The sequence below is a fragment of the Sander vitreus genome, chromosome 1 (genome assembly GCF_031162955.1).
Source record: "Sander vitreus isolate 19-12246 chromosome 1, sanVit1, whole genome shotgun sequence".
NCBI lineage: Eukaryota > Metazoa > Chordata > Actinopteri > Perciformes > Percidae > Sander > Sander vitreus.
Genome location: NC_135855.1, coordinates 19,843,673 through 19,868,838, shown reverse-complemented (window position 1 = coordinate 19,868,838; position 25,166 = coordinate 19,843,673). Strand labels below are relative to the sequence as shown.

At 40.2% G+C, this 25,166-nt stretch overlaps 2 protein-coding genes across 3 annotated transcripts; one reads left to right on the top strand and one right to left on the bottom strand.

The window, feature by feature from the left end:
* The first annotated feature begins 1,579 nt into the window (after positions 1-1,579).
* dpep1 (dipeptidase 1) lies at positions 1,580-8,800 on the top strand. The gene is made up of 10 exons (XM_078247321.1): positions 1,580-1,956; positions 2,209-2,335; positions 2,748-2,880; positions 2,986-3,136; positions 4,172-4,241; positions 4,878-5,054; positions 6,072-6,156; positions 6,257-6,332; positions 6,482-6,617; positions 8,227-8,800. The coding sequence occupies exons 1-10, from the start codon at positions 1,829-1,831 to the stop codon at positions 8,395-8,397; spliced, it is 1,254 nt and encodes a 417-aa protein (XP_078103447.1). The 5' UTR covers positions 1,580-1,828; the 3' UTR covers positions 8,398-8,800.
* Positions 8,801-9,252: 452 nt separating this feature from the next.
* slc22a31 (solute carrier family 22 member 31) lies at positions 9,253-24,606 on the bottom strand. 2 transcript variants are annotated; one of them, XM_078247294.1, is made up of 9 exons: positions 24,053-24,606; positions 20,349-20,452; positions 18,661-18,815; positions 15,193-15,361; positions 14,552-14,697; positions 12,997-13,105; positions 12,652-12,866; positions 11,689-11,800; positions 9,253-11,237 (listed from the first exon to the last, which is right to left on the bottom strand). In XM_078247294.1, the coding sequence occupies exons 1-9, from the start codon at positions 24,560-24,562 to the stop codon at positions 10,793-10,795; spliced, it is 1,965 nt and encodes a 654-aa protein (XP_078103420.1). In that variant the 5' UTR covers positions 24,563-24,606; the 3' UTR covers positions 9,253-10,792. The 2 variants fall into 2 exon arrangements, with proteins under 2 accessions (XP_078103420.1, XP_078103426.1); XM_078247300.1 differs by lacking the exon at positions 9,253-11,237 and adding an exon at positions 11,326-11,416.
* Between the last annotated feature and the right edge of the window lie 560 nt (positions 24,607-25,166).

Sequence of the window (25,166 nt, the reverse complement as noted above, 5' to 3'; positions counted from 1 at the left end):
TAAACATGAACGCGAGTGTCTTTATAATCTATCTTTTCAATAAACTGTCTGTACACTTACAAAGTTCTCAATGCTTCGGTTAACATTTAGGGACCCTCATTATGCTACCGTTGAAGTGTGGTGATATTTTGAGCCTTTTTAGTGGTATAAATAGCAATTTGTTTTTACGTTCCCTGTGCCCCGAATACTAGCGTTGTAAGCTAATCGGCGGTCTGCGCTAGCGTCGTTCAAGCTAAAAACTCATTCAATTAGCATGAAAACATGTCCCAGAGAGCGACAGAGTGGGTACACATCTGTTAATAACCCCTAGGTTCGTTTTGCGCCGGAATTGTCCTTTAAGGACTACATATGATAAAAACTCAAAGAATTCCGATAAAAATTCAGAATACGGACCTGGAGCTTGGTAGACAACAACAAATATAATTGGCTGTAATGTTATCCATGTTGGATGTTGAAGATTAAGAACTTGAAGATTAAGGCTTTCAAACGAGTTATAATTTAGTTTAGGTTTAGGATTAATTAACAGGCTTGAATCAAATATGGCTGCAACTCCCCCTCCTCGGCCTAAGCCTCTAGAAATTTGAGTATTATTATGACTGGGAGGAGTGGCTTCATTTAGACTAACATATTCTTCATGTCACAGCTATGTTTCGGTAAGACAGAATAGATTAATTTGATTATCTGATATCAAATCGTTTACTAGTACTGCTTTAGAAGACAGAGATCTGATATTTTATCTAGTCCATATCTAATTTTCCTATTCTGTTCTATCATTTAGTGGTAGTTTTAATTCCAATTAGGTTGTTAAGTATAGCCACTTTTTTGGTTACCTTTGATTTAACTGATCTGAGTCGGGGGACAGACACCGTGGTTATGGGATTATAAGCAATAATAAAATCATCAATGTTCAGTAGGGCTATTGTTAGTGTATTAAAAGAATTATCTGTCTCATTTTTTGGGACAGGCTGTGGCTGACGGAGAATGGATGCTAAATTGACTATGTTTGCAGTTAGCTTCTTATTACTTAGGGGATTCACCACTTTGTATGGTCTATTGTTGATTATAACTGGAATAGTAGTAGTGCTACATGTTACCCTGTAGAAAACATTTTCAGATCCATCCACATGTAAAGTGCCATTTGGATTTGGGGGGCATGAATCTGTGATATTTTCTACAGAATGTCAATACCTCAGTGTGGTCATTATGTTGTCAGAGAGCAGCCTGGCTCCATGTCAGTTTGGGAGGACACAATCATGTTTCAGCAGGCTGGGCCCAGAACAAGTCAAAGTTGTTGACGTAGGGAATGCTTAGGGAAGCGCTAAGGCTAATAGGCTATATGGCTAATGTGATCCAGACTGCTGTGCTGGTTCTGCTTAGCAGTTCTGGAACGACACATGTAAACTGCATATAAAGCATGTGTTTTGGACTTTAGAAAAGCCATCAAAAGGTACATTATACATTAACCAACATACACTGGTTAACAACTGTAGAAATCGTAAATGTGATTGAGCTACTGTGCTGCATGACTGTTGACTCTGTAATGAAAAACAGATCCAAGACAGAGGAGGAGCAATAAGTAGAGTTACGGTAATTTACAGAGGGATATTCAGACGGTAAAGGACAGAAAGTTGGAGTGAGAATTTCAAACAATCTGCATAGAGGAAAACAACAAACTACAAAGTTGGCAATTGGCAACCTGGAAATAAATCTGTTCCAGCAGCAGTTAGTAGAATCAGGATTACTCAGAGGTTAAAGAAAGCACAAGAAAGTTTAGGGACCCAGAGAAAAAGAAGAGCAGCGTGTTTAACAGTGTATCAAAGTTGAAGAAATGCTGTCCAAGGTTGTCTCAGCTGCATATTTGGCACTGTGGATCAGTTATTGTGCTGTCACCTCGGCTGTGGATCCGTACATGACCAGAGCTTTGCAGCTGATGTCTGAGACCCCGCTCATTGACGGGTAAGTGGAAATGTCTTTTGCAAAAACTGTACTTTGCATGACGGTTCTAATGATGTTGTGTGCTGTTTGCCTGAGCAACAACAACAGTAAAAATGTTATACTCTGTAGTAAAAGCTCACTTCTGGAAGCAATTTCTAGTGCTGATCTGGGCAAACAGGTGGTTTTCTTCCGTGCTGTTAAATCAAAGTTTATTATGTAAGTTTTGAGAAAAGTCTCTGTGAGGGTGCGACCCTTCACTTTCTGATCTTTCAGCCATAATGACCTGCCTTGGCAGCTTCGGAAGCAATTCAACAATGAGCTTAACAAAGTGGATCTTTACATGCTGAAAACAACACACACCAACATCCCTAAGATTAAGGAGGGACGGCTGGGTGCGCAGGTACGTACAGAACATAATGTACTGGGAATTGGGAAATTAAAGGAAACTATGCTTTCAAGTGATTCTTTATCTGTTAGGTTGTTTAAAATATGCCAAGGCTATCATTTATTTTGTATCTCTCAGGCCTTATCAGAATGTGTTCTGTGTAAATATTGAGAATTAACTGTGTGTGTTTCCATTTTATCTATTTTCATGCAGCCATTTTCCAGGGGAGCTTTTGTAAAATAGATGCTGTGTCTAACACTCCAGGTTATACAAACAAAGCATACATAATCAATCATCAGTGAAGACTTACAAAAGGGATGTGGTTTTAATAAGGATCATAGCAGCTCCATAAACTTCCCCTGCATACACTGCAGTACTGATAATTTGTTATCAGTACCTTTTTTATTATCTTTTCTTCCTCTCTCAGTTTTGGTCGGCCTATGTTCCCTGTGAGACTCAGTATAAAGATGCTGTCAGACAAACACTGGAGCAGATAGATGTCATTCACAGGATGTGTGAAAAATACCCAGAAACCTTTATGTTTGCTACCAGTAGCCAAGGTGAGACTTTTAGCTGTACAAGTCATTTCAGAGACATTTGCCACCTTTAATCTATTCATACCTGCCTCTGAATCACCCATCACCTCTCATTTCTGCACTGCACAGACATCATTGAGGCTTTCAACATGAACAAGACAGCCAGTCTGATTGGGGTGGAGGGGGGCCACTCCCTCGACAGCAGTCTGGGCACCCTGCGCACCATGTACCAGCTGGGGGTCCGCTACCTTACACTCACACACTCCTGCAACACACCCTGGTAAGAGCCAGCAGATTAACGCCATCAAACACGCAATGAAAAATTCACACGTGACCTTACAACAGTAACACAAGCGTCACACAAGTCATTTTTTCTAGATTGATCAGTTGATTGTTTGGTATGTAAAACTTGAGAAAATAATGAGAAATGCCGGTCACAATTACCAAGAGCCAAAGTCACACCTTCCAATTGCTTGTTTTGTCCATACAATAGTCAGACCTCAAAATGATTCAGTTTACTGTTACACTACAAGGAAAAGCAACAAATCCTCACTTTTGAGAAGCTGGAACCATGACATGTTTTTGCAAGGAAGAATTACTTAAAACAAGTAAACTGTTATCAAAATAGTTAAAATGTTCATGCTAAATGTCTAATTTAGTGATATTTTACTTGAGTAAATGTAACAACAAAAATGGTAGCTACAGCACACTAATGACTTTCTCTATTCATTATCTGAGCTTTCAGTAAGACTTGGTCATATCTATGTGATATATTACCATCTGACATCATGGTCAGTTTGTGCTGTGGGAAGTACGGGGGATTCCTGCAGGCTTGTTGAGCTCTCCAGGCAGCAGTATCAAGAGCCAGTTTGGCACTGAAATGCTTCGCCTGATCACTTTAGGTGGCTAAATGTACTGTAACTGTAGAAGGACACCTTATGAACCAAGGAAATGAAAAAAAAAAACCTGTCACCTCCTGTGTATTTATTCACCTGACTATTCTTGGTCTGTATGAGTTCAGAATATGTACTTGTGTGAATGCTGATTCAGCAGCATTCACATTATTGTTATTCAGTTCTTTATTGTGTGAATGCTAATTCAACAGTATTGTTATCCGATTCTTCTGACACTTTAAACACATTTGAGCTAGCAATCCAGTTTAGATTTAGCAATTTAGCTATTCAGCATTCACAAGCATTTTCGACAGGAAATTTATTTTCTAGTGTATATTTGCAATATATTACTATAAGCCTTTGAATCACTAAATTTACTTGGGAATAAAGTCTTTAAGTAAGTATTTTTTTCTTCTTGTCAGGGCGGATAACTGGCTTGTTGACACTGGATCAGAGCCATCTCAACATAATGGCCTGTCTCCATTTGGCAAGGTCAGTGAACAAGCAGGGATGGGGAAATTGGGTAAAAAGTGTAATAAGCTACAGATTAGTGTCTTAAAGTCTTTGTTATATATATATAAGAAAAATTATAGTTTTGTTTACTTCCAACTTCAGTTGACTAAACATTACTTCCAAAATGTGTAAAAATAAAATGTCTACATACTCGACAATTGAAATTATGCCTTTTTCTAGTACACACTTTGTCTTAGCAATCAAAATAATGTCATTTTCCATAAAACACAAATATAAAAAAGTAATGTAAGAAATATCTATGTGTAAATACAACTGACAGAAGTATTATCTTATATTTAATATTGTGTTCATCCTACTAGATGGATAGAGATCCTATAAAAAGTATTCAGTTGTCATGTTTTTATTGTCTTGGCTTTTCTTATGCTGGTCAACAGAAATGTGAAAACTTAAACTAATACTAATAATACCTCATAACTAATACTTACTTTTATTTCATAAAGGGGGTAAACTAACTAACTTACTGACTTACTGTTATTTTATAAACTAGTGATAGTAGAAATAAAAGAAACAAGTATTTTAGCAAATTATATATTTTTTGGTCCCATAACCAATTTAAAATGATCATAGAAATAATCATTGTACTTGCTACAACAGCAACTAATAGTGGAAATGAACCGTCTGGGGATGCTGATCGACCTGGCTCATGTGACTGTAGCAGTGATGAACCAGGTGCTGAACATGTCTAAAGCTCCGGTCATCTTCAGCCACTCCTCTGCCTACAGCGTCTGTCCACACAAGAGGAATGTCCCAGATGATGTTCTCAAGAGAGTGGTGAGAGAGAGAGAGAGTGTGAGTGTGTGTGTGTGTGTGTGTGTGTGTGTGTCACAAAATAAATCTGAGCGGGTGTGAGATGATTACTGTATTGGGAGAGGAACAGTTTAAACAAGTTCTGCTACACAAATCTGTTTCTTTTTTTAATTTAACAATCTGACAAGTCTAGACAGGAAATGTGTCTTTGGTGGTCCCAACTAGACAGTGTTTTTAAAAGGGGTCACAAACCACAAGGGTTGGGAACAATTGGTTTAATTTACAACAATGTAATGTATTTTATAAGCGTATCCTATGTCCATGAAAAAACTGTAATCTTAAAAAATATAAAAAGTACAATATTTCCATCTGAAATTAGCAGAAAATGGAAATAACTAGGAAAGTAAAGTAAGTGACTAAATGTTACTGAGCTACTTTCCACGACTGGTATTTTTTTCAAGGCCAAGTGTTTTATCGACATAAGAATGTGTAGGCCTACAAGGTAGGGAAAATATAAATATAGATAGAATCATAATTAATAGTAATTAACATTATTAAAAATGTGATGGTATGTGTTCAATTACTTTTTTCTGTACCAGCACTATCTGCAGGTTGTTATTTAAAAAAAAGAAACACATCCTGCCTTCGATGCTTATTGTCTCAGATAACACACATGTATATGCTCTTTATAGCACCAAAAGGCTGTAAATTGGCACCTTGTGTCCAGTTGTTATACATGCATAATGAGGGTTCCAAGGTGAATGCAATAAAACAGTTGACAAGAAGAGGGATATTGTCCAGCACTGTAATAAAACAGATCAAAGCTACTCAGTTATAACCAAGAGACAGGCACTCTAATATATAACAATACCCTAATGTACTTGGATTGTTGTGAGTTTGAATGCATCTCTTGGCCCTGGTCACGTCTCTCCCTGTTCCTGTTCACTACAAAGCATCTCCTGCCTAACAAAGCAGAAATGCGATGCTGAGTTTCTAGGTCTGTAAGAATTTCACTGTGATGTAACATGTCTTTCTCTCCAGAAAACTACCGGAGGAATTGTCATGGTGAACTTCTACAACGACTATGTGACCTGCAGCAGTACTGCTACAGTCTCAGATGTTGCTGGTAAACTGCTGTTATGACCATGACAACTGCTGTAAACCTGTTTAAATATGAACATTCATCATTTCTTTTCTAAGTGTATTGTTCACTGCTTTCATCATAGATCACTTTGACCATATCAAGAAAGTGGCCGGGGCGGGCATCGTTGGTTTTGGTGGAGATTACGACGGGGTTACAAGGTGAGTTCAAAACATTCAGGCGTTGACTTAAACGTAGACTTCTGGTTACAACACTATGGGAAGCAGGGCTGAAATGGTAAAAGTCAACAAAAACTTAACTATGAGTTCTAGAAAGTAAAATCATATTTCCCTGCATGTCATCCTCTCAGACTACCAGAGGGTCTGGAGGACGTGTCCAAGGTGCCCAAAGTGGTGGCTGAACTGCTGAGGAGAGGATGGACTGATCAGGAGGTCAAAGCTGCTCTGGGAGACAACCTGCTCCGAGTCCTAAGAGAGGCTGAGAAGGTGACACACACACACACACACACACACACACACACTGTTTTTTAATTTTATTATTTTGTGGGGCTTTTTCCCTTGATTAGACAGTGACAGTGGATAGACAGGAAAGGGGGAGAGAGATGGGGGATGACACGCAGCAAAGGGCAGCAGGTCGGACTCGAACCTGCGCCGCTGCAAAGGACTCAGTCCACATGGGGCGCACGCTCCCACTGGGTGAGCCGCCCCCACACACACACACACTCTTACCACTCTCATAAGAACATCATCTGGGACCTTCCTCTTGTGTGGACAGACGCTGTAGGCAGAGGAGTGGCTGAAGATGACCGGAGCTTTAGACATGTTCAGCACCTGGTTCATCACTGCTACAGTCACATGAGCCAGGTCGATCAGCATCCCCAGACGGTTCATTTCCACTATTAGCTGGTGTTGTAGCAAGAACAATGATTATTTCTATGATAAATTTTAATTGGTTATGAGACCAAAAAATATATAACTTGCTAAAATCCTTATTTCTTTTATTTCTACTATCACTAGTTTATAAAATAACAGTAAGTCAGTAAGTATTAGTTATGAGGTATTATTGAGGGTTATTTTAGGATTTGGGCTTGGAGACTACAAATTTATAAACATAAACAAAAATGAGGTGTAAAGTTTTAAAGACGTGGGAGTTAATCAGGCAGGAAGCGTTATGATGGAACCCAGCAGCTCGATTGGTTGGGGTTAGGCATTGACCTTGAGTGGTTAAGGTTAGAATAGTCGATTGGTCAGGGGATAGGACCTGAACAAATCGGGTTATGTACCTTGCGTAAGCATGGATGCCTGGCCAATAGTAGTATGTGAATGCTATTGAAGGGCGGGTCTTGCCTAGAAGTTGCGTGGGTTCCATAATAACGCAGGCAGGAAGGGTATGATGCCATTATGGGGGACAGAAGAATTGAAAGATTCACATCTTTATGCCCTGTGAGAATTGATATCATTGGAAAAATCAAAGTGGTCATGTGATTGCAGAGATGACCATGGGAGGGTTAAACATATTGACCATATAACACCATATCCATTTCATTTGAGTTTAATTACTTTGAACGTGCATTTTTGGCCAATAGTGATGCTACACACACACACACACACACACACACACACACACACACACACACACACACATACAGGAGTACACTTTTACTCTTTAAGATCTTTCTTAGCAATCATGATAGACATTTTCTTTAGTAACAAAAATCATCCAATGATTGTTGTCTGTTCATCAATGGAAACAGGAACCACTGGTAGCCAGTGGTGGAATGTAAGCACATTTACTCAGTTACTTTCTTTTTTTTACTTTTAACATGGTGGCCACAACAATGTAAAGCAAAAGGACATAAAGCTGATCAGTCAAAAGCAGTAACACAATGATATGTATACCGAGGTGCATTGAAATATTCAAATGTGACAGGTTTGGATTTCTGTTATGCATCTTAAATGATGATTGGATTCATAAAAGTAAGTAAAAACAAAAGTAAAAATGGTGCTTTGGTAGCAGGTGGACCCTGTGAGTGAAGACATACCTGTCACAGTGCCTTTCTGTCTGCTGCCTGACAGCCTTATCTTTGTGTGTCAGGTCCGTGACAGTCTGAATGGCACGAGTTCAGATGATGTTCCTATTCCATATGATGAGGTGAAGAACTCGTGTAGGACGAGCTATGGTTACCGCAACGCTGGAACCGTCCACCCACTCAGCACACTCGTCCTTCTGCTCACACTGACTCTTTTCAAATTAACAGCTTTATAAACTGCTTATGAATATGACTGATGGCATGTACTGTATGTCAAGAATGTGTCCATTAATAATAATACAATCAGTTTTAAATGGCAGGATCGTTTACACATATCCTCTCTGCGCTGACAACAACACCAAATAGTTTCAGTTTACTGTTGAAATGTTTTTTAAGAGCTTGTTTTTTTGTGAGATAATTTAATTATCTAAATTTACTAAAAATTAACAGTGACTAACAGTGTTACAGTTATCATGATGACAAAGACAGCGGCACAGTGATTATGTTGGACCAAGGTGAGTTTATTGAACTCATCTGGCTGTTTTAATCCCACCATAACACTGTCAAATAGAGGCTGCAGTGAGCAAATCTTTGTGTGTGATGACAATGACATATGGACAAAGTCACACCAGTGTAATCTGAATGCACATACACATAAAAATGTTCCTCAATATCAGTGTACTGACATTTTTTGGTCACAATGCAGTCTGCATGGGGTGCTGCTCGGGTGTGTAGAGAGTGTGTCTCTCAGGTGCTCTTTAGCTTGGGGATCCAAGTGTACAAGGGTTGAAGGATACGGAGGCACTCAGGAGGGCAAAGTTTAAAAAAAGCCTTTAATATATTTCTTGGCTAAATCATTAAAATATGGCAACGCGTTTGGGCCATTGCGGCCATGAAGGCCCTCCTGAGTGCCTGAGTTTCTTAAACCCTTATACTGACATTTTTTACAGGAAGTAGTACAGTGCATGTCCATAGCTCCACCTAGTGGTCGGTAGAGGGTAACATCTAAAGAGATGCAAAACATCCCTGGCTTCATAAAGTGTTGGTGATTTGCATTTTTTTTAATTAACATTACACATTAGTTAGGTAGGAACATTTGACTTGATTTAATTATGTGACTTGATGGCATGATGGCAAAGATAACAACAAGGCAATATTCCTTAGTTACTAAGGTTTTCACTTGACAAGGACATTAATGGGTAAACAGTATATGAAAAGAGTTTCAATAAAAAAAAGATGGTTATATGAGTTTCTCTGACCAACTGAAGGAGCTTCAATCAATACAAAAGCATCTTTGTTTTCACAGAAGGCACAATTATAAACTGACTTCCAATGCATATACAGCAAAGTATGACACAATGACATCTCCTGAACGCCAGCAGTGTGTTTTTGTCTCTCCTATTACACACGGCATCCTTGAAGAGTTCAGCATCCTTTCAGTAACAGTGTTGAAAGAAATAGTTTCACTTTACAAGATGTTATGGTTTGTTCTGCTGAATTCTGGGGCTTTGAAACCACACTGTTATCTCATTTTTTTTTACTAATTATCCCAAAAGGACACAATTTATAATCACTACAAGACAGAGAGGGGGTTACCTTTTTGTCTGCCAGCTACAGTGGTTAGTACATTTGCAAATTCATCAGCTACTTTCGGTGTTTGAAGAGAAACGTAATGTAAAAATAGCACCTTTAAATAATAGCTTGTAACAAAGTGGTTTATAGAGTAGACAAACTTGTCAGCCACAGACAGAATTAACTATCAGGATGTTATTCACAGACACAGATCACATTCCAACATTTCATCAAACACTTTCAAGTGAAATATTTGGATTAACAAGGTAGTTGGTAGTGGCTTAAAATGCCAGAGAAATACCCTTTCACTCAATGAATGGTGCATCATTTAGCGCCCTCTTGTTTGCTTTATAAGTATAACACCACTCCACAAAGACCGTGTAAACTAGTCTTGTGCGTGTCCCTGGGATCCTCTCAGCACTGAGGCACTGCTGGTGAGTCAGATGGACGGACTTAATGAAAAGTGCATGGGTTACTAATAAATGGACAAAAGACTGCTGCTCACATGATCAACAGCAGTCGCACGGTTGAGCGAGCTTCTCTGGTAAAAGTAGTGTCTGACTATTTGGTTTGAATGCCTCCACACAGAAGAGCAGTGTGACCTCAACTGCACTGACCAAAGTAATGACGAGTGAGAGCATTTTCAAGGGAATTCACCACACAAGAACAGGCATAACATGCAATGTTACAGTTCAAAGGGGGACTTTTGTAGCCCTCGCAAAAGGTTTGGATGACAAAAAAAAACTTTGGCTTAGGTAGGCCACTGTTTTTCAGTGCATTACCTGAAGCCACGTAAGAAAATGCAACAGCACAGTAATGGCTTAAAAAGTAAAATGTACCAAGAAGACACTGAAAATGGACAGACTTGGAGCTATTGCTCTAAAGTGCACAGCATCCAAGCCAGGATCAGTTCTTCAGTTGAGTTATGACCAACCAGTGACTTAGACAATAATTAAATGAAGGATGATGGTAGACTGTCTGTGGAGGTATGTCTAGAAGAAGAAGGAGGGATAATCCAAGTCTGTACAAAAGTTGGATAAGAAGGGACTGTTAACAGAGTTAGGATACGACCTCTGTCAGTGTCTCATTCTCTTGTCCCTGTGTTTCACTGTCTGACAGCAGAGGGGGATGAGTAGGTACAGCAATCCTATAAGGCAAATTATCTTTAGTCAACATCCTCCTGGTGGCAGAGACCAAGCGGGAATAGTTATCAGGGTTGTACTCCGACAAAGGTGGCCGGGCGCACAGTAACGGCAGGTTGTCCCTGTCGGGTCGGGACAGGAAAAGAGGGGGCCGGCGCTGGCTCTCGCCGTCCTTCAGGGAGTCTGGGAGCGGCTTGCGTTTGCTCTCAGGTAGGAGCATTATGCAGAGGACAGAGAGGACGGCGAAGGAGGCGAAGATGACATGGTGGAGAAAGTAGCCACCGTTATTCTGGAGCTCCATCAGGGAGGAGGCGGCCATGCCAACACAACCTGCTGCCAGCACCAGGCCAAGGCAACCACCTCTGATAGAGAGATGGAAGAGGAGCAGGAAAAGGAGATCAAAAATCAACAAGGGGAGGCATCAAGGTGGAATGATCAGATAATACTTTATATCTTGTCATGGCATTCTTCTCTATACTATATTTCTCTATACTTGCCAACTTCCCTACCCTGTCGGTAGCACTCAACCCCAAGCCTGTTCCTATAATGGGTCACAAATATGTAGTTTCATTTAAAAAAAAGGCTAAATAATTTCCTAAAACATCTGGGCACTTCAGTTTTTAGCAAACAATACTTAAACAGGAGTAAATTGTGCATTTGTAGGGACTATTTTTTAACGGTGGACTAATACACATTTAAAAAAAGCTTTATCATGCTTCAGCTACACAGGCAATACTTTTCATTGGATTTGTTGATAATAACAAAAATATATCAACAGCCTCGTCGCATCATGGTCAGAAGACAGACACTTACCGAACTACGGTCGGCATCACCTCACAGGCAAAGAGCACACTGAGCATGGCGAGAGCCTGAGAGAACAGCAGACCTATGACAGAGAGCACCAACACCAGGCCTCCACGCAGATCTGACACAAAAAAACGACAACAGAATCATTTTCTATTTAACTAGAACTAATTAATTTTCTGTGCAAAAATGTACAGCAGAGATAATCAACATGTCACGTGAATATCAGCATGGCATAATTTTATTTCTCAAAAGCATGGAGGAAGCTCCAATGGGATTATTTGCATATAAAGTCCCAAGTTGGGTCCTGACCCCAAGAATGAGAAAATGAAACATTTCCTTTGACCTACAGTGTTTTCTTGCAAAAACGATCCATCCCATTTCATGATTTCCATTTAATCCATGTTGTTTTATAACTCAAAACTCTGAGTTCATGAACAGTCAACAATCTACATTTGTTACGGACTCTTCAGAGTATGAATTTAAAAAAATTTGCCGGATCTTTTTCTAATTGTTGCTCAAGTTCGTCTCCTACAAAATATGTTGAGAAATGTGTTGAGTTTATTGTGAAACTGGTTTCACTTCAAGGAACAGAATAATGTCAGTGGTCCCAGTGATGCCTCATTAACTTTAAAGTAGTCAGCTGTTTATCATGAAATACATTCCTTAGTTAAGTTAAAATCATTACTTTATGATATGCATGGCACCAGTAATTGACTGTTTTTTTAAATGTATTTTTTTTTTTACTGTAAACATGTTGGACATTTGAAAATGTACGTCACCTGTCAAAAATAAATCTTAGTCTTCATTATAGTTCCAAAATATGATAACAGAATTATTGTGTGGCGTTTTGAGCCCTTTAGGAAGTTGCAATTATCTTATCATTGCCAATAGCCACAACAGCGAATGGTTGGAGGATTCATTTTGAGGCACAAATGTTATTGAAAGTAAAAAGATGGGGATGTAACGTACACTGAGTGAGGGCCAGCAGCAGCAGCGATGACAGTCCAGTGATGATGGCAGAGAGTAGAAGCATACCACGCCGACCAAAGTGATTGACAGACAAGCAGATGAAGATGCAGGCGAAAGCTCCGGTTATCACTCGGAGGAAGTAGCTGAAGTAAAAGTTGGGGGAATAACTATGCAGGTTTCTGGTGAAACAGTATTGAATGCCTGTACCAATGAACCTGGAGGAGAGACCAAAGAGTTAGAACATGCACATCTATCAAACACTCTGCATCTCACTTTTATTTTGAAATGGTCTATTTCATGGACAGGTCAGGCGAACATTTTCACACTGAGAATTTAAAAACTCACAGTGTGAAGCTGAGGATGAGACAGTTCTTCCAGATAACACGAGTCCGACGCAGCTCCAGAACTGAAAAGTACCTCGGCCGACAGTCTTCTCCGCATGCTGAATCTATCTCTATAAAACGGAAAAAGAGGATTAAAAAAATACCTGGAAAGAAATCAACCTATCCCCCTAAGAGCCAAATGCTTTCGGGCTAGGTGTAATTCAGCAGGGTTTAAGTGAAGGGTTAACATCTATTTGTTACACATTCTACTAATGGCTGCCATTAAACATATTACAATTACGATTAATCAGTATATGGGTTCTGGGAACTGAACTGAAACTTTCCAGAGAGGTTAGAAACACACTGCTTTTCAGCTTGGTGTTAAGTTTTCTAACAATTGACACTTACTCCCCCCTGTCCTTATCACTGTCATACACATTCAAATTATACTACACTCTATGACGAGCAAAAAGACGAAAAATAATTGATAGAAATAGGGTTACACCATGGTATAAAACGGAAATTATGAGGACTGATTCCTCGCTCTTAAACACGAAAAACATGCATTCAGCAGAACTAATATTCCCTCAGGTCAAACAGACGAGCAGAGACTTTATAATCTCCTCAACAGATTTGATAAATTACAAAACATGACATGTGGAAACGTTTAGAGGCTATTCCACATACAGCATAGGGCAGTGGTGGCAAAACATGTTGAGCAAACTTAAAGTTGAATGATTCAGATTAGTGATGAAAGAATGAATTGATTAGTCGATTGTCATAAAATCAATCAGCAACTATTTTAATAATCAATTTGTTGCTTTAAGTCATTTTTTCCTGCACAAATGTTTTAGGACATTGTAAACTAAAGGGCTTTGGGGTTTGGACTGTTGGTTGGACAAAACATAACATACAGAAATATAAAATAATGTATAATATAAAATTGGGAACATTTAACTAACAATTACAAACTAACTAGTGCTCTGATGAAAGCAGGGATATCAATATTTAAGTTGCCAAGATTCCTTCTGACACACAACATGTCAAGTACAAGATGGGAGTTTTGACATTGAAAAAAGAAAAACAGGTATTGCGTTCATGTCTGTCGAATCCAAAATATGACAGATTGGGCAGTTTGGGAAAGGTTCAGCATTCTTCTTGTGCAGTAAATCATGAGAAACGTATGTAAATATATGTAAAGAGATAGCTTCTTCATGCTCGAGGTAATTTTATATCCAGATGATGCTTACTGTGTTGCCTGTTTGTGTCTGTGTGTGCATACAAAGACCTGTGTGTGTGTGTGTGTGTGTGTGTGTGTGTTCTTGTTTAACTATATTCGTGGGGTCCAAAAACCGGAAATACAGTATACTTTACAACTTTAAAGGGCTGTTTGAGGGTTAAGACTTGGTTGTAGGATTAGGGTTAGAATTAGGTTATGGTTAGGGTGAGGGTAAGGTTAGGGTAAGGGGCTAGGAAATGCATGATGTCAGTGATGGGTCCCCACAAAGATAGTGCCATGCACTATGTGTGTGTGTGTGTGTGTGTGTGTGTGTGTGTGTGTGTGTGTGTGTGTGTACCTGACAGCAGGGTTTCACCAGGGTAGATTTCATCTCGCAGACAAACACCATTCCTGGTGGAAAATTCCTGGAGGCTCCTCTTCAACTGAGGGATCTGAGCTGTGGCCAGCAGCCAGCGAGGGGACTCAGGAAACACTGACACACAGCTGAGGAAAACAAGTCTGCAATAAGATCTCAGAGAGAAACAGAGCTGAAACACTCTTTATGTATTTATGGATGAAAGGACGAAAACATGCACAAGTTGTGTTTTTACCTGGTACAATTTTTGCCAATGAAATAATAAAAAACATTATTTGATATCACTGACATCTGGAAGGCGTCCGTATATCTGTGTTTTCAGTTATAAATCCTTGCTTTCTAAGTTGCTCAGATATTTAACATCCTTGGTTGAGTTCAGACACCAGAGCACAGGATATGTTAGCTTCATAAGCTTATTCATTTGAACACGTGGTTACATGTGAATTCAGGTGTGACTGTTAAAAGGTGTGGGCTTGAAACAGGAGCAAGTGCAAATTGCAGACCGGTCAAACATATCAATGTGAGACGGATGCACTGTAGAATAATTAACTGCCCTTAATCCTTCACCAAATACACACATGGTGTGTCCACCTCCGCATGCCAAGTACCGCCACCCGACTCACCACCAATAGGAAAGCAGCAGGAGCAGAGGCAAAGTGGCCACAGCCTGGAGAACGGGCCAATTGCGACACAGAACAGCGATGCCCGGCAACAGCAGCTCTGCGAACACGGCGAAGAAGCCGCTGACCATGGCAACCATGAGACGATGGGGAGGGTCACATAGCTCCAGCCCTGAGAGAGCGACGGGAACAGAGAGCGAGGATACCATCAAAACACACAGCTGAAGCTGAACTAATACATCTGTCCAAATCCAATTCATTTTCTGTCAGGAGTTAGGACATGAGCCCATTCACACATAAAGCTACGGTCTGTTGTAATATGTGTTTTTATTGATTTTATTGCCTACATGTAGAACTGATTCACTACAGAGAACAGCAAATTACCGTGGTATGGAATTCCTTACCAGCTTTTGACCACAGAAAGTTAAGATTGTATTTATTCACTCAAGAAATGGAGTAGCCAAACCTGTTCCTGTTTGTTGGTCTGTCTGTTTGAAATAAGAGGAGGTGTTTTGCTTATTGATTACTTTAGAGCTCTAAGAGGTGATAGAACAATGTCAAATTCTGTAGAGCTATCTGTTGTACTAGACAGGATTTGAAATATTGTGTTGTTTCACCTTGGTGTTTGTTGTGAATATCGTTGAGTCTTGTATAGATGTCAGATGTTATTTGTCATATGTTTGTTTTGTCATTAAAGTATTTGTTAATACATAATGTGGATCTCAGGAAGAGTAGCTACTATTGTTGTTAAAGGAGCACAATAAGGCCTATGCACGCATTACAAAGTCAATAGTGCAGGACATCACACATCCACTCAATCACCACCTTAAACGTGCGATATACTCGCCGCAGCCGTCCTGTCTCGCGCCAGTGTGATGTCATGGGAGCGCCGTAACTATTTATACTCGCACGTGGTGGTTGCGACAATAGTTGCAGTCTTCTCCTGAACAGAGGTGGAGCAACTGAGGAAAGGCTACCGACTTTGCAATTTCTACGGACTAGAAGAAGAAGAAAAAGGTAAACTATGGCAGAACTGGCAGCAGCATTGATGTCAATATTTCGATTTGATTCGATGACCTACTTTGTCGGATCAAGCCTTTCATTCACCATAAAATAACTCATCTTCACCCAGTAAGTTTACAAGAGAGACTTGCAGTCACTGAGAGTCCTGGCATCCGGTTGCCCTCAAACTCGTCCATGCTACCTCTGGTCGCGCACTTTAAATCCTTTAAATTATCGGGTTGGTGTGTCAGGGCCTTTAAACAATAGGCCTCGCTGAACCAGCCCGAGAGTGTACTGTTGTCTGGCATTGTATGTTGTACATGTATGCTGTTGTGTGTACTGTTGTCTGATGTGTTTGTGCTGTGGGAAGGCATTTCCCCTTAGGGCCAATCAAGTCTAAATTCTAAGCTAATGGGGATCTAAATAAGCAAAACTAAAACTAAACATGGAATCTACCTTTCTTTTTGTTACAACCTTGTTGCACCGTGTTTGCTAGTACAAAGCAAAGCAATATTCTGCGTACCATTTGAAAAAACATAAAGCTAGAACAACAAGCTAGATAAAGTACTCTTAACCTCAGGTACTGACGTAAACTTGTTTGGAAGTGTGTCAAGCTGTGTGAGTTTCTGCTGAACTCTAACCTCCTTCCCCAGCAGACCTCTGATTCGGTTTCCACCTCCTCTGTGCGTGTGTGTGCGTGTGTGTGTGTGTGTGGGGGGGGGTCCTGCTATTGTTTTCTCCTGGCAGGACATCACTGAGAAACATTTCTCTCAGGCCCTCATCCCACCCAGCACAACATCAGCCTAACCTATAAAAACAAAATCTGGACTCAATCTAGCCCTGACCTTGCAGGGATGTGGGAGTATGTGTGTATGTCAAAAACAGAAAAAAATGTAAGTGTGTATTTCAGATGAGACTACTACCTAGTACCACCACCTCTCAAGCAGGAATGTGTACAGTTCCTACAAATGCTAACGCAATTACATTCCTGTGCCACTTCACTCTGGTTTTAGACAGTTCCAGAAAGGAAACACGCTGTATTTGAGACAAAATGTATCCCTACCAGCCAGAGAAATCTAATCATAGACAATCAGACAAAGTCATGCTGAAGAAGGGGGTTTACACCCACTAAAGGAAGACAGCTGAGAGGCAGAAGTAAAGAAAAACCAACCAGCTGCCTGCTGTCAGTCAGCACAACACACTTCAGTTATTTCCTTCACAACTCTGCTAGTCTGTCATACAATTACCCACGCTTAAGCAATAATGTTAGTACATATCTTTCATGTTAGGAGAGCAATTCAAACATGTAAGAGGCAAATATTAATCTCATTGGTGATATAACAGTGAGCGACTGTTACAGTCTTGCCATCTCCTATCACCTGGAAACCGCTGAAGGTAAAACTATTTATCCATCACTCACTAGTAAATAATTGTATCATATACTGTACATTAAAGTTCATTAAGTTCTTGTTCTTGACTTTCAGTGACTGGAAATAAAGGTTTCAGTTGTTTGTGTTTCCTGAAATAAAGATTAGATGGTAATACAAAGATACGAAGGGCTTCTTTGCTTCTGTAAGGGCACAATGGGTTTTTCCTTATCTTTGACTGATAAGATAGTTCAACTGTTAGCTCGGTGGAAAGGCTTGTGTTAGTAATTTTTATTTCATATTTATATCACAATCTAAATGTTTCTCCGTTTGTTTTCACTGAGTTTAGCACTAAAACAAACTGTTGCTACTGATTGTGCAGTTGCTGCTTGAACAGAAACTCAGAAACCTACAGCATTCTATTCTATGCTGGGAATCAGAACAAGACCATGATTGTATTTATTACATTAACAGTATGTAACATTTACGTAATATTAGATTATCTGCAAGACAAAACATTATCGCAAACTTTAAGTCAAACACACTATGGCTGCAGAAGAACCATAAATATGAGCAACATCTAAAGTAACTTTTATTAAATAAGTCATCTTTAATATTGAGACCTAGATTTTGAGAACATGTGGAGTTGAAGGACTTTCCCCCAATCACAATTTAACATAAAAATAAACAGCAGCATGCCTTGAATCATGAACAACTGGATATACAGTAATGTTCACGTGTCTCTCCTCTTATTAACCCGTCAGCTTCTAATTTTTTTTGATCACCTTTGTGTCTGTTTTGCTACATATGTGATTTCTTTTGGTCAGGTAAATTAAAATCCCCGTAATAAATGAAAACAGACAAATGTGATTTAGCAAAGCCATGACATTTGGATAAACACAGTACCAGCAAATTACTCAGAGCAAAGCCCAGGAATCCAAAAGTGCTCTCTAAAATAAACAAAGAAGTGAGTGGCTGTGTTTGAGGAAGCTGAGGTTGTTTTTTTCAATCCCCTGGAGAAGTCTATTACTGAATAAGGCTGCAGGACGCTTAACCACAGGATAAGTGGTACAATAGTTAAATATGTGTGCAGCATACTCACTGGCAATGTACGAGGATACGAACACACCAGCGAGCATGGCGCCCTGAGAGAGACGCAGCAGCAGAAACACGACCGCGCTGCTGGACAAACACACGGCCACCCCTAACAGACTGGACAGACTGATGGAGAGGAGGAAACATCGGCGACGACCCAGCCTGAAAACATACATTAGTGTCCAATTACTATTATCTCTCATTCACTGAACACACACAGGGGGGAGACATATTTAAAAAAAAACTTTATAAATGATAAAATAACTTGAAACAATGATTTGTGAAATAATTAAAAGACATTATAAAACGTTCTCCATTTCCATACTAGCCATGTTTAAAAGGACAATTCTGGCGCCAAACGAACCTAGGGGATATTAACAGATGTGTATCCGGAGTTTTTAGCTTGAAAGACGCTAGCGCGGACCGCCGATTAGCTTACAACGCTAATATTCGGGCACAGGGAACGTAAAAACAAATCGCTATTTATACCACTAAAAAGGCTCAAAATATCACCAAACTTCAACGGTAGCATAATGAGGGTCCCAAAATGTTAACCGAAGCATTGAGAACTTTGTAAGTGTACAGACAGTTTATTGAACGAAGAGCTGTGGGTGCTCCGTGAAAGGGCTACGAGAGAGAGAGAGCTACAGGTAGTCAATGCCGCAGCACAGCCTCGTACTTCGGGAAACTGGTGGTGTACCTGTGGACGTTGTGAAGCTATGGTCACCGAACAGGAGTGTCTGTGTTGCAAGGAGTGGGACCTGTTGCGTCGCAATGCCCAAGAGACGCAGTGTTTGTACAGTCTGAATATTTCCCCTCTCTGATAAACAGGGCTGTACTTGAAACCTTTGTGGTGACCCAGACCGGAGGGACCAGATGGACAGTTATCCACTGAGTAAGTACACTAGACAAGTTATGCAGAGTGCAATTATTTCAGATATATTGAGCAAATTGCTTTTGATTTTAGTTTGCATCGCCAGCTGTAAGTCATGACTGGTTTCCAAGACGGCGGTGGCATGTAAACATGAACGCGAGTGTCTTTATAATCTATCTTTTCAATAAACTGTCAACTTACAAAGTTCTCAATGCTTCGGTTAACATTTAGGGACCCTCATTATGCTACCGTTGAAGTGTGGTGATATTTTGAGCCTTTTTAGTGGTATAAATAGCGATTTGTTTTTACGTTCCCTGTGCCCCGAATACTAGCGTTGTAAGCTAATCGGCGGTCTGCGCTAGCGTCGTTCAAGCTAAAAACTCATTCAATTAGCATGAAAACATGTCCCAGAGAGCGACAGAGTGGGTACACATCTGTTAATAACCCCTAGGTTCGTTTTGCGCCGGAATTGTCCTTTAAGGGGTTCACCTTTACTTTCGTCATTTTTATTAAGAAACACCTTTTAAAAGGTCTGTTTTTATTTCATAATTTTCCCCGATGACACCTTTATTTCATTTCAATAAAAAGAAAGAAATTATATACAATAAACCCCTGTTATTATGAAAATGAATGATGAAATAACATTTTATAATAATGAGTTGAGGATTAATCTTTTTTTCAGTTATTTCACAAATTGTTGGTTAATTTATATATTTTTTACACAATCTATTCACATGTCCATTCATGTCATAATGTCTTTTTTTAATGTATTCAATATTGAACACTGTGTGTTTCCATCTAAAAATATGAATTTTACTTACCAGTCGCACAATGTACCAAGAAGGATGTATCCCAGAATCCATCCTGTCATGAAGCAGATATGCTGCAAAGGGATTTTCCAGTAGTCATTGCAAACCAGATTCCACTGCAAAGAAAGACAAAGAAGTTCATTGACACATTCTCAGACCAAAACAAAACTCAATGTGGACAAAAAGGAAAATAGAGAGCACTGGCATTTGATTAAGTTAAAAAAAAAAGAAGAGACTAATTGTTTTTGTAATTTCATGAGTCAGGTAAAACTGTTCCATGTAGATAGCAGGCATGTATATATCTATATATACAGTGGGGAGAACAAGTATTTGATACACTGCCGATTTTGCAGGTTTTCCTACTTACAAAGCATGTAGAGGTCTGTCATTTTTATCATAGGTACTGTTCAACTGTGAGAGACGGAATCTAAAACAAAAATCCAGAAAATCACATTGTATGATTTTTAAATAATTAATTTGCATTTTATTGCATGACATAAGTATTTGATCACCTACCAACCAGTAAGAATTCCGGCTCTCACAGACCTGTTAGTTTTTCTTTAAGAAGCCCTCCTGTTCTCCACTCATTACCTGTATTAACTGCACCTTTTTGAACTTGTTACCTGTATAAAAGACACCTGTCCACACACTCAAACAGACTCCAACCTCTCCACAATGGCCAAGACCAGAGAGCTGTGTAAGGACATCAGGGATAAAATTGTAGACCTGCACAAGGCTGGGATGGGCTACAGGACAATAGGCAATTGGTGAGAAGGAAACAACTGTTGGCGCAATTATTAGAAAATGGAAGAAGTTCAAGAGGACGGTCAATCTCCCTCGGTCTGGGGCTCCATGCAAGATCTCACCTCGTGGGGCATCAATGATCATGAGGAAGGTGAGGGATCAGCCCAGAACTACACGGCAGGACCTGGTCAATGACCTGAAGAGAGCTGGGACCACAGTCTCAAAGAAAACCATTAGCGCACACAAGGTCCCCCTGCTCAAGCCAGCGCATGTCCAGGCCCGTCTGAAGTTTGCCAATGACCATCTGGATGATCAGAGGAGGAATGGGAGAAGGTTATGTGGTCTGATGAGACAAAAATAGAGCTTTTTGGTCTAAACTCCACTCGCCATGTTTGGAGGAAGAAGAAGGATGAGTACAACCCCAAGAACACCATCCCAACTGTGAAGCATGGAGGTGGAAACATCATTCTTTGGGGATGCTTTTCTGCAAAGGGGACAGGACGACTGCACCGTATTGAGGGGAGGATGGATGGGGCCATGTATCGCGAGATCTTGGCCAACAACCTCCTTCCCTCAGTAAGAGCATTGAAGATGGGTCGTGGCCCCGTAAGAAACATCTCAAGGTCCTGGAGTGGCCTAGCCAGTCTCCAGACCTGAACCCAATAGAAAATCTTTGGAGGGAGCTGAAAGTCCGTATTGCCCAGCGACAGCCCCGAAACCTGAAGGTCTGTATGGAGGAGTGGGCCAAAATCCCTGCTGCAGTGTGTGCAAACCTGGTCAAAACTACAGGAAACGTATGATCTCTGTAATTGCAAACAAAGGTTTCTGTACCAAATATTAAGTTCTGCTTTTCTGATGTATCAAATACTTATGTCATGCAATAAAATGTAATGTGTGTGTGTGTGTGTGTGTGTGTGTGTGTGTGTGTGTGTGTGTATGTATGTATATATATATATGTGTGAAGTGTATTAATCATACATTTTTGGGTAACTCAATTATTTTTCTAAAATATGATTTTTATAATCAAAGACATAAACAAATTGTGGTCAATGTGATGCATTCCTCGTAATTTGACGCAAACAGAGAGATTTCTGTGTGGAAGCAGGAATGTAGATCATGTTGTCCCTAATTGAGTTGAGATGTCTGCTGACAGTGTTATTACATTAGAACAAAGTAGTGCTCAAAGTAGAGCACGCCAGCAGCTCTATCGCTGGTTAGTACCAGTCACTAGCTGTAAGAGAAGTCTTCTCCACCTACCTCTACCATCTCCTGTATTTCAATCAATGTGTAAGAGATACGCTTATGCAGATAACATTTCTTAAAGTATTTTTCAGGTGACGAGGGTCTACTTGTGACCATGCTTAAGTTTGCTATGTGTTTTCCCTATAACAGGCATATCATTGTATATACAGTATGAATATGTACAATATGAACATTATATGGTTTTAAAAATAGATTTTGATACAGTGTCCCTCTTCAACACCGGTTTTCACCGTTTGTAGCCTAATCTAGCCCTCAGGCGTACAAGGAGGCAAAATAGTCTGACCTGCTGGTGCAACTGGTTTCAAAAACGGAAAAAAACTTAATGTATCAAGTCTGAAAAAACATGACAACATAAGCCAAGCTAATGAACGGGAGCTTTAGCAAAGAGGAGGAGTGGCCACAAGCAGATCCCCACCAACATCGACACCATAAACAATCGTCTCAGAGATCCAGTTCATCAACACAGTTGATAGAGCAGGACTATGGTGTTTCTTTTATTTTGTCCAATCCCTGTATTGGAAGGTGATAAGCACTATTGTACTGTATTCACATTTTCCTTTAATAAAGTTTTCCTTTGTCGTCATGTGCAGAGGAAGCGGTTTTTGGTAGAGGAGGCGTTCAGGGTCTCAGGAAGGAACATAGAGGCCTAACACTTCCCAGCGTCACAGTTTGTCATTGAGGGAAAACGGGGAAAAGTCTCCTCACTGCCAGTATCTATTTCCTTGAGGCCATGTTACACAGTCTATAGTCTGAGGAGAAGTTGAGGGGCAATTACCCATAAGGACTTGATCCTACTTGTCAGCCTCTGCTCTAACTTCTGTGGTTTAGAGACTACATCAAATACTCTGATGTTGTTTTAATATGTGTTACAAAATACTGCACAGACACAGATATGGGGTGTTTGTACCAGGTCACATTGAGACATATTTTTGTTAGAAGTCGTTATCTATATTTGCAGACTGGGATGGATCCTTGAATAGCTGAAGTCCAAGAAAACAGTCCTAGGAGAAGATAAACACGTGTCTACTGCTTATTTACACACACATGTAGTTGCACAACAAGACACAATCACATCTCCATTGTCTGTGTTCAGGCATTGGTAGTATAAAGTATGTAAGAGACAATCAAAGAGGAATCATATTCAGCTTGCAAATATCTCAAACAAAATGTCAAAAGAGATCTTGAAAGCGAACCCCACTCTATACTTCCTTTTTGCACATACTCTTCCTCAGAGTCAAGTTTATATGCCTAATGCATATATATATATATATATATATATATACATATACACACACACACACTGTATTTATATACTGTATTTATATGGAATACGAAGTAAGCTATTAATGTGTAAACTGCCTGGTTGAGCTGTCATCTATGACTACGGGAAACAAAGTGCCAGACAGCAGATTAGTATGTAGTCTCGCATTGCCAGACCTGTCTCCACAGCGCTGTGAAGTAGTATGAGTGAAAATGAGGCCGGGCAACAAGTTTAACCGATTCTACTGTTGTAATAGATACAAATGTGGATAAAACCAACATCCTGCAGTGGAATTGGATCCAGAAAAGCAGTTATTTTTTAATGCAATGCTGTGGCTACTCAGTGTTATTTTAGCCTACACTTCACCACCCCTGGGTCTAACTCTTTTAAGAGGTCCAAACTTAAGCCAAACACCGAACGATGACCTGCAGGCAGAACAGTCTCTTACCTCAGTGACAAAGTTGCTCTGGAGCCCCGCTACATGGGCATACTCCCACCCTACGGTGCAGGACACCCTCTCCCTGGAGACCTTTTCGGAAAAGTCCGAGGAATTTGGTGGGTACTTGAACAATTCACAGTGGCTGAAACCAGTGCCGTTCACCCAGGGAATAGTGAGGTTGAGGTATCCCTGTCTGGAGAAGTTGCTGGAGAGGAAAGCGGAGGGCAGAAGCTGCGGGTCGGCTCTGCAGTGATACGAGTCCGGGATTAGAGTGTAAAAAACGTCGCTAAATAGATTCAGCATGGCCGCGAAGTTGGGGAACCAGCTGAATAAAACCACGAGTCGGTTGTAGCATCCATAGCCGCCGGTGTGAGGGAAAATCTTCGTCTCATAATCCATTTCAAGACGAGCGTTTGCTGTAACAGATAGTTCCGTTGCCATTGCGCAGTGAGTGCGCACGCTCGACAGCAGCGACCAAGCAGCAGGTAAAGCGCGCGGGGACGAGGAGGGCGGAGGCATCTGGGGATCGACCTATGAGACACCTGCTTGGCTGCTTCCTTCAGTGACTAACTGCTGGATAACCCCTGTCATACAAAACAACACAGTCATCACAGTCCCATCTAAAGTTACCAGACATCTGTTGCTAATCATCACATTTTTTAATCTGTGCGTTCGTGTGACTCGAGTTGGTGATTTATTTGATGGAGTTAATATTGTGACAGCTTGTGGTTAGATAGTAAAACAAATAGTATATATATTCAAATCATTTGACAATAATAATAATAAAAAAAACAATGGTCAAAATCAAAGCAGCAGAGGCTGAGGTATTTATAGTCCCCCTAGTATTGGTCAAGCACCCAAAAAGCTGGATCCTACATTTCCCATAATGCAATTCAACAACATGAATGCTTTGCACTAATGTGTGTGTGTGTGCTTTTTCTAGTTGAGCAGGTGACTTGTATTTGTTTTGTCTGGCTTTGACAGGAAACTGAACTACAGACTTATATTTCATTACACTTAAAGACAGAAACAAGTTCCAAGAAAACTCTTGATTCTGTTAGCAATAACCACATATCCAGGTGATGACTCATAACACAAACAGATTTCTCTGCCTTGTGATGGG

Excerpts from the sequence above, each read along its gene's own strand:
- dpep1 (XM_078247321.1), top strand. The coding sequence starts at position 1,829 with ATGCTGTCCAAGGTTGTCTCAGCTGCATATTTGGCACTGTGGATCAGT. Across the intron at positions 3,137-4,171 it reads CACTCCTGCAACACACCCTG|GGCGGATAACTGGCTTGTTG; the intron begins GTAAGAGCCAGC and ends TCTTCTTGTCAG. Across the intron at positions 5,055-6,071 it reads ATGATGTTCTCAAGAGAGTG|AAAACTACCGGAGGAATTGT; the intron begins GTGAGAGAGAGA and ends CTTTCTCTCCAG.
- slc22a31 (XM_078247294.1), bottom strand. The coding sequence starts at position 24,562 with ATGCCTCCGCCCTCCTCGTCCCCGCGCGCTTTACCTGCTGCTTGGTCG. Across the intron at positions 18,816-20,348 it reads CTTGGTACATTGTGCGACTG|GCTGGGTCGTCGCCGATGTT; the intron begins GTAAGTAAAATT and ends GTATGTTTTCAG. Across the intron at positions 12,867-12,996 it reads CTCATCCTCAGCTTCACACT|GTTCATTGGTACAGGCATTC; the intron begins GTGAGTTTTTAA and ends TCTCTCCTCCAG.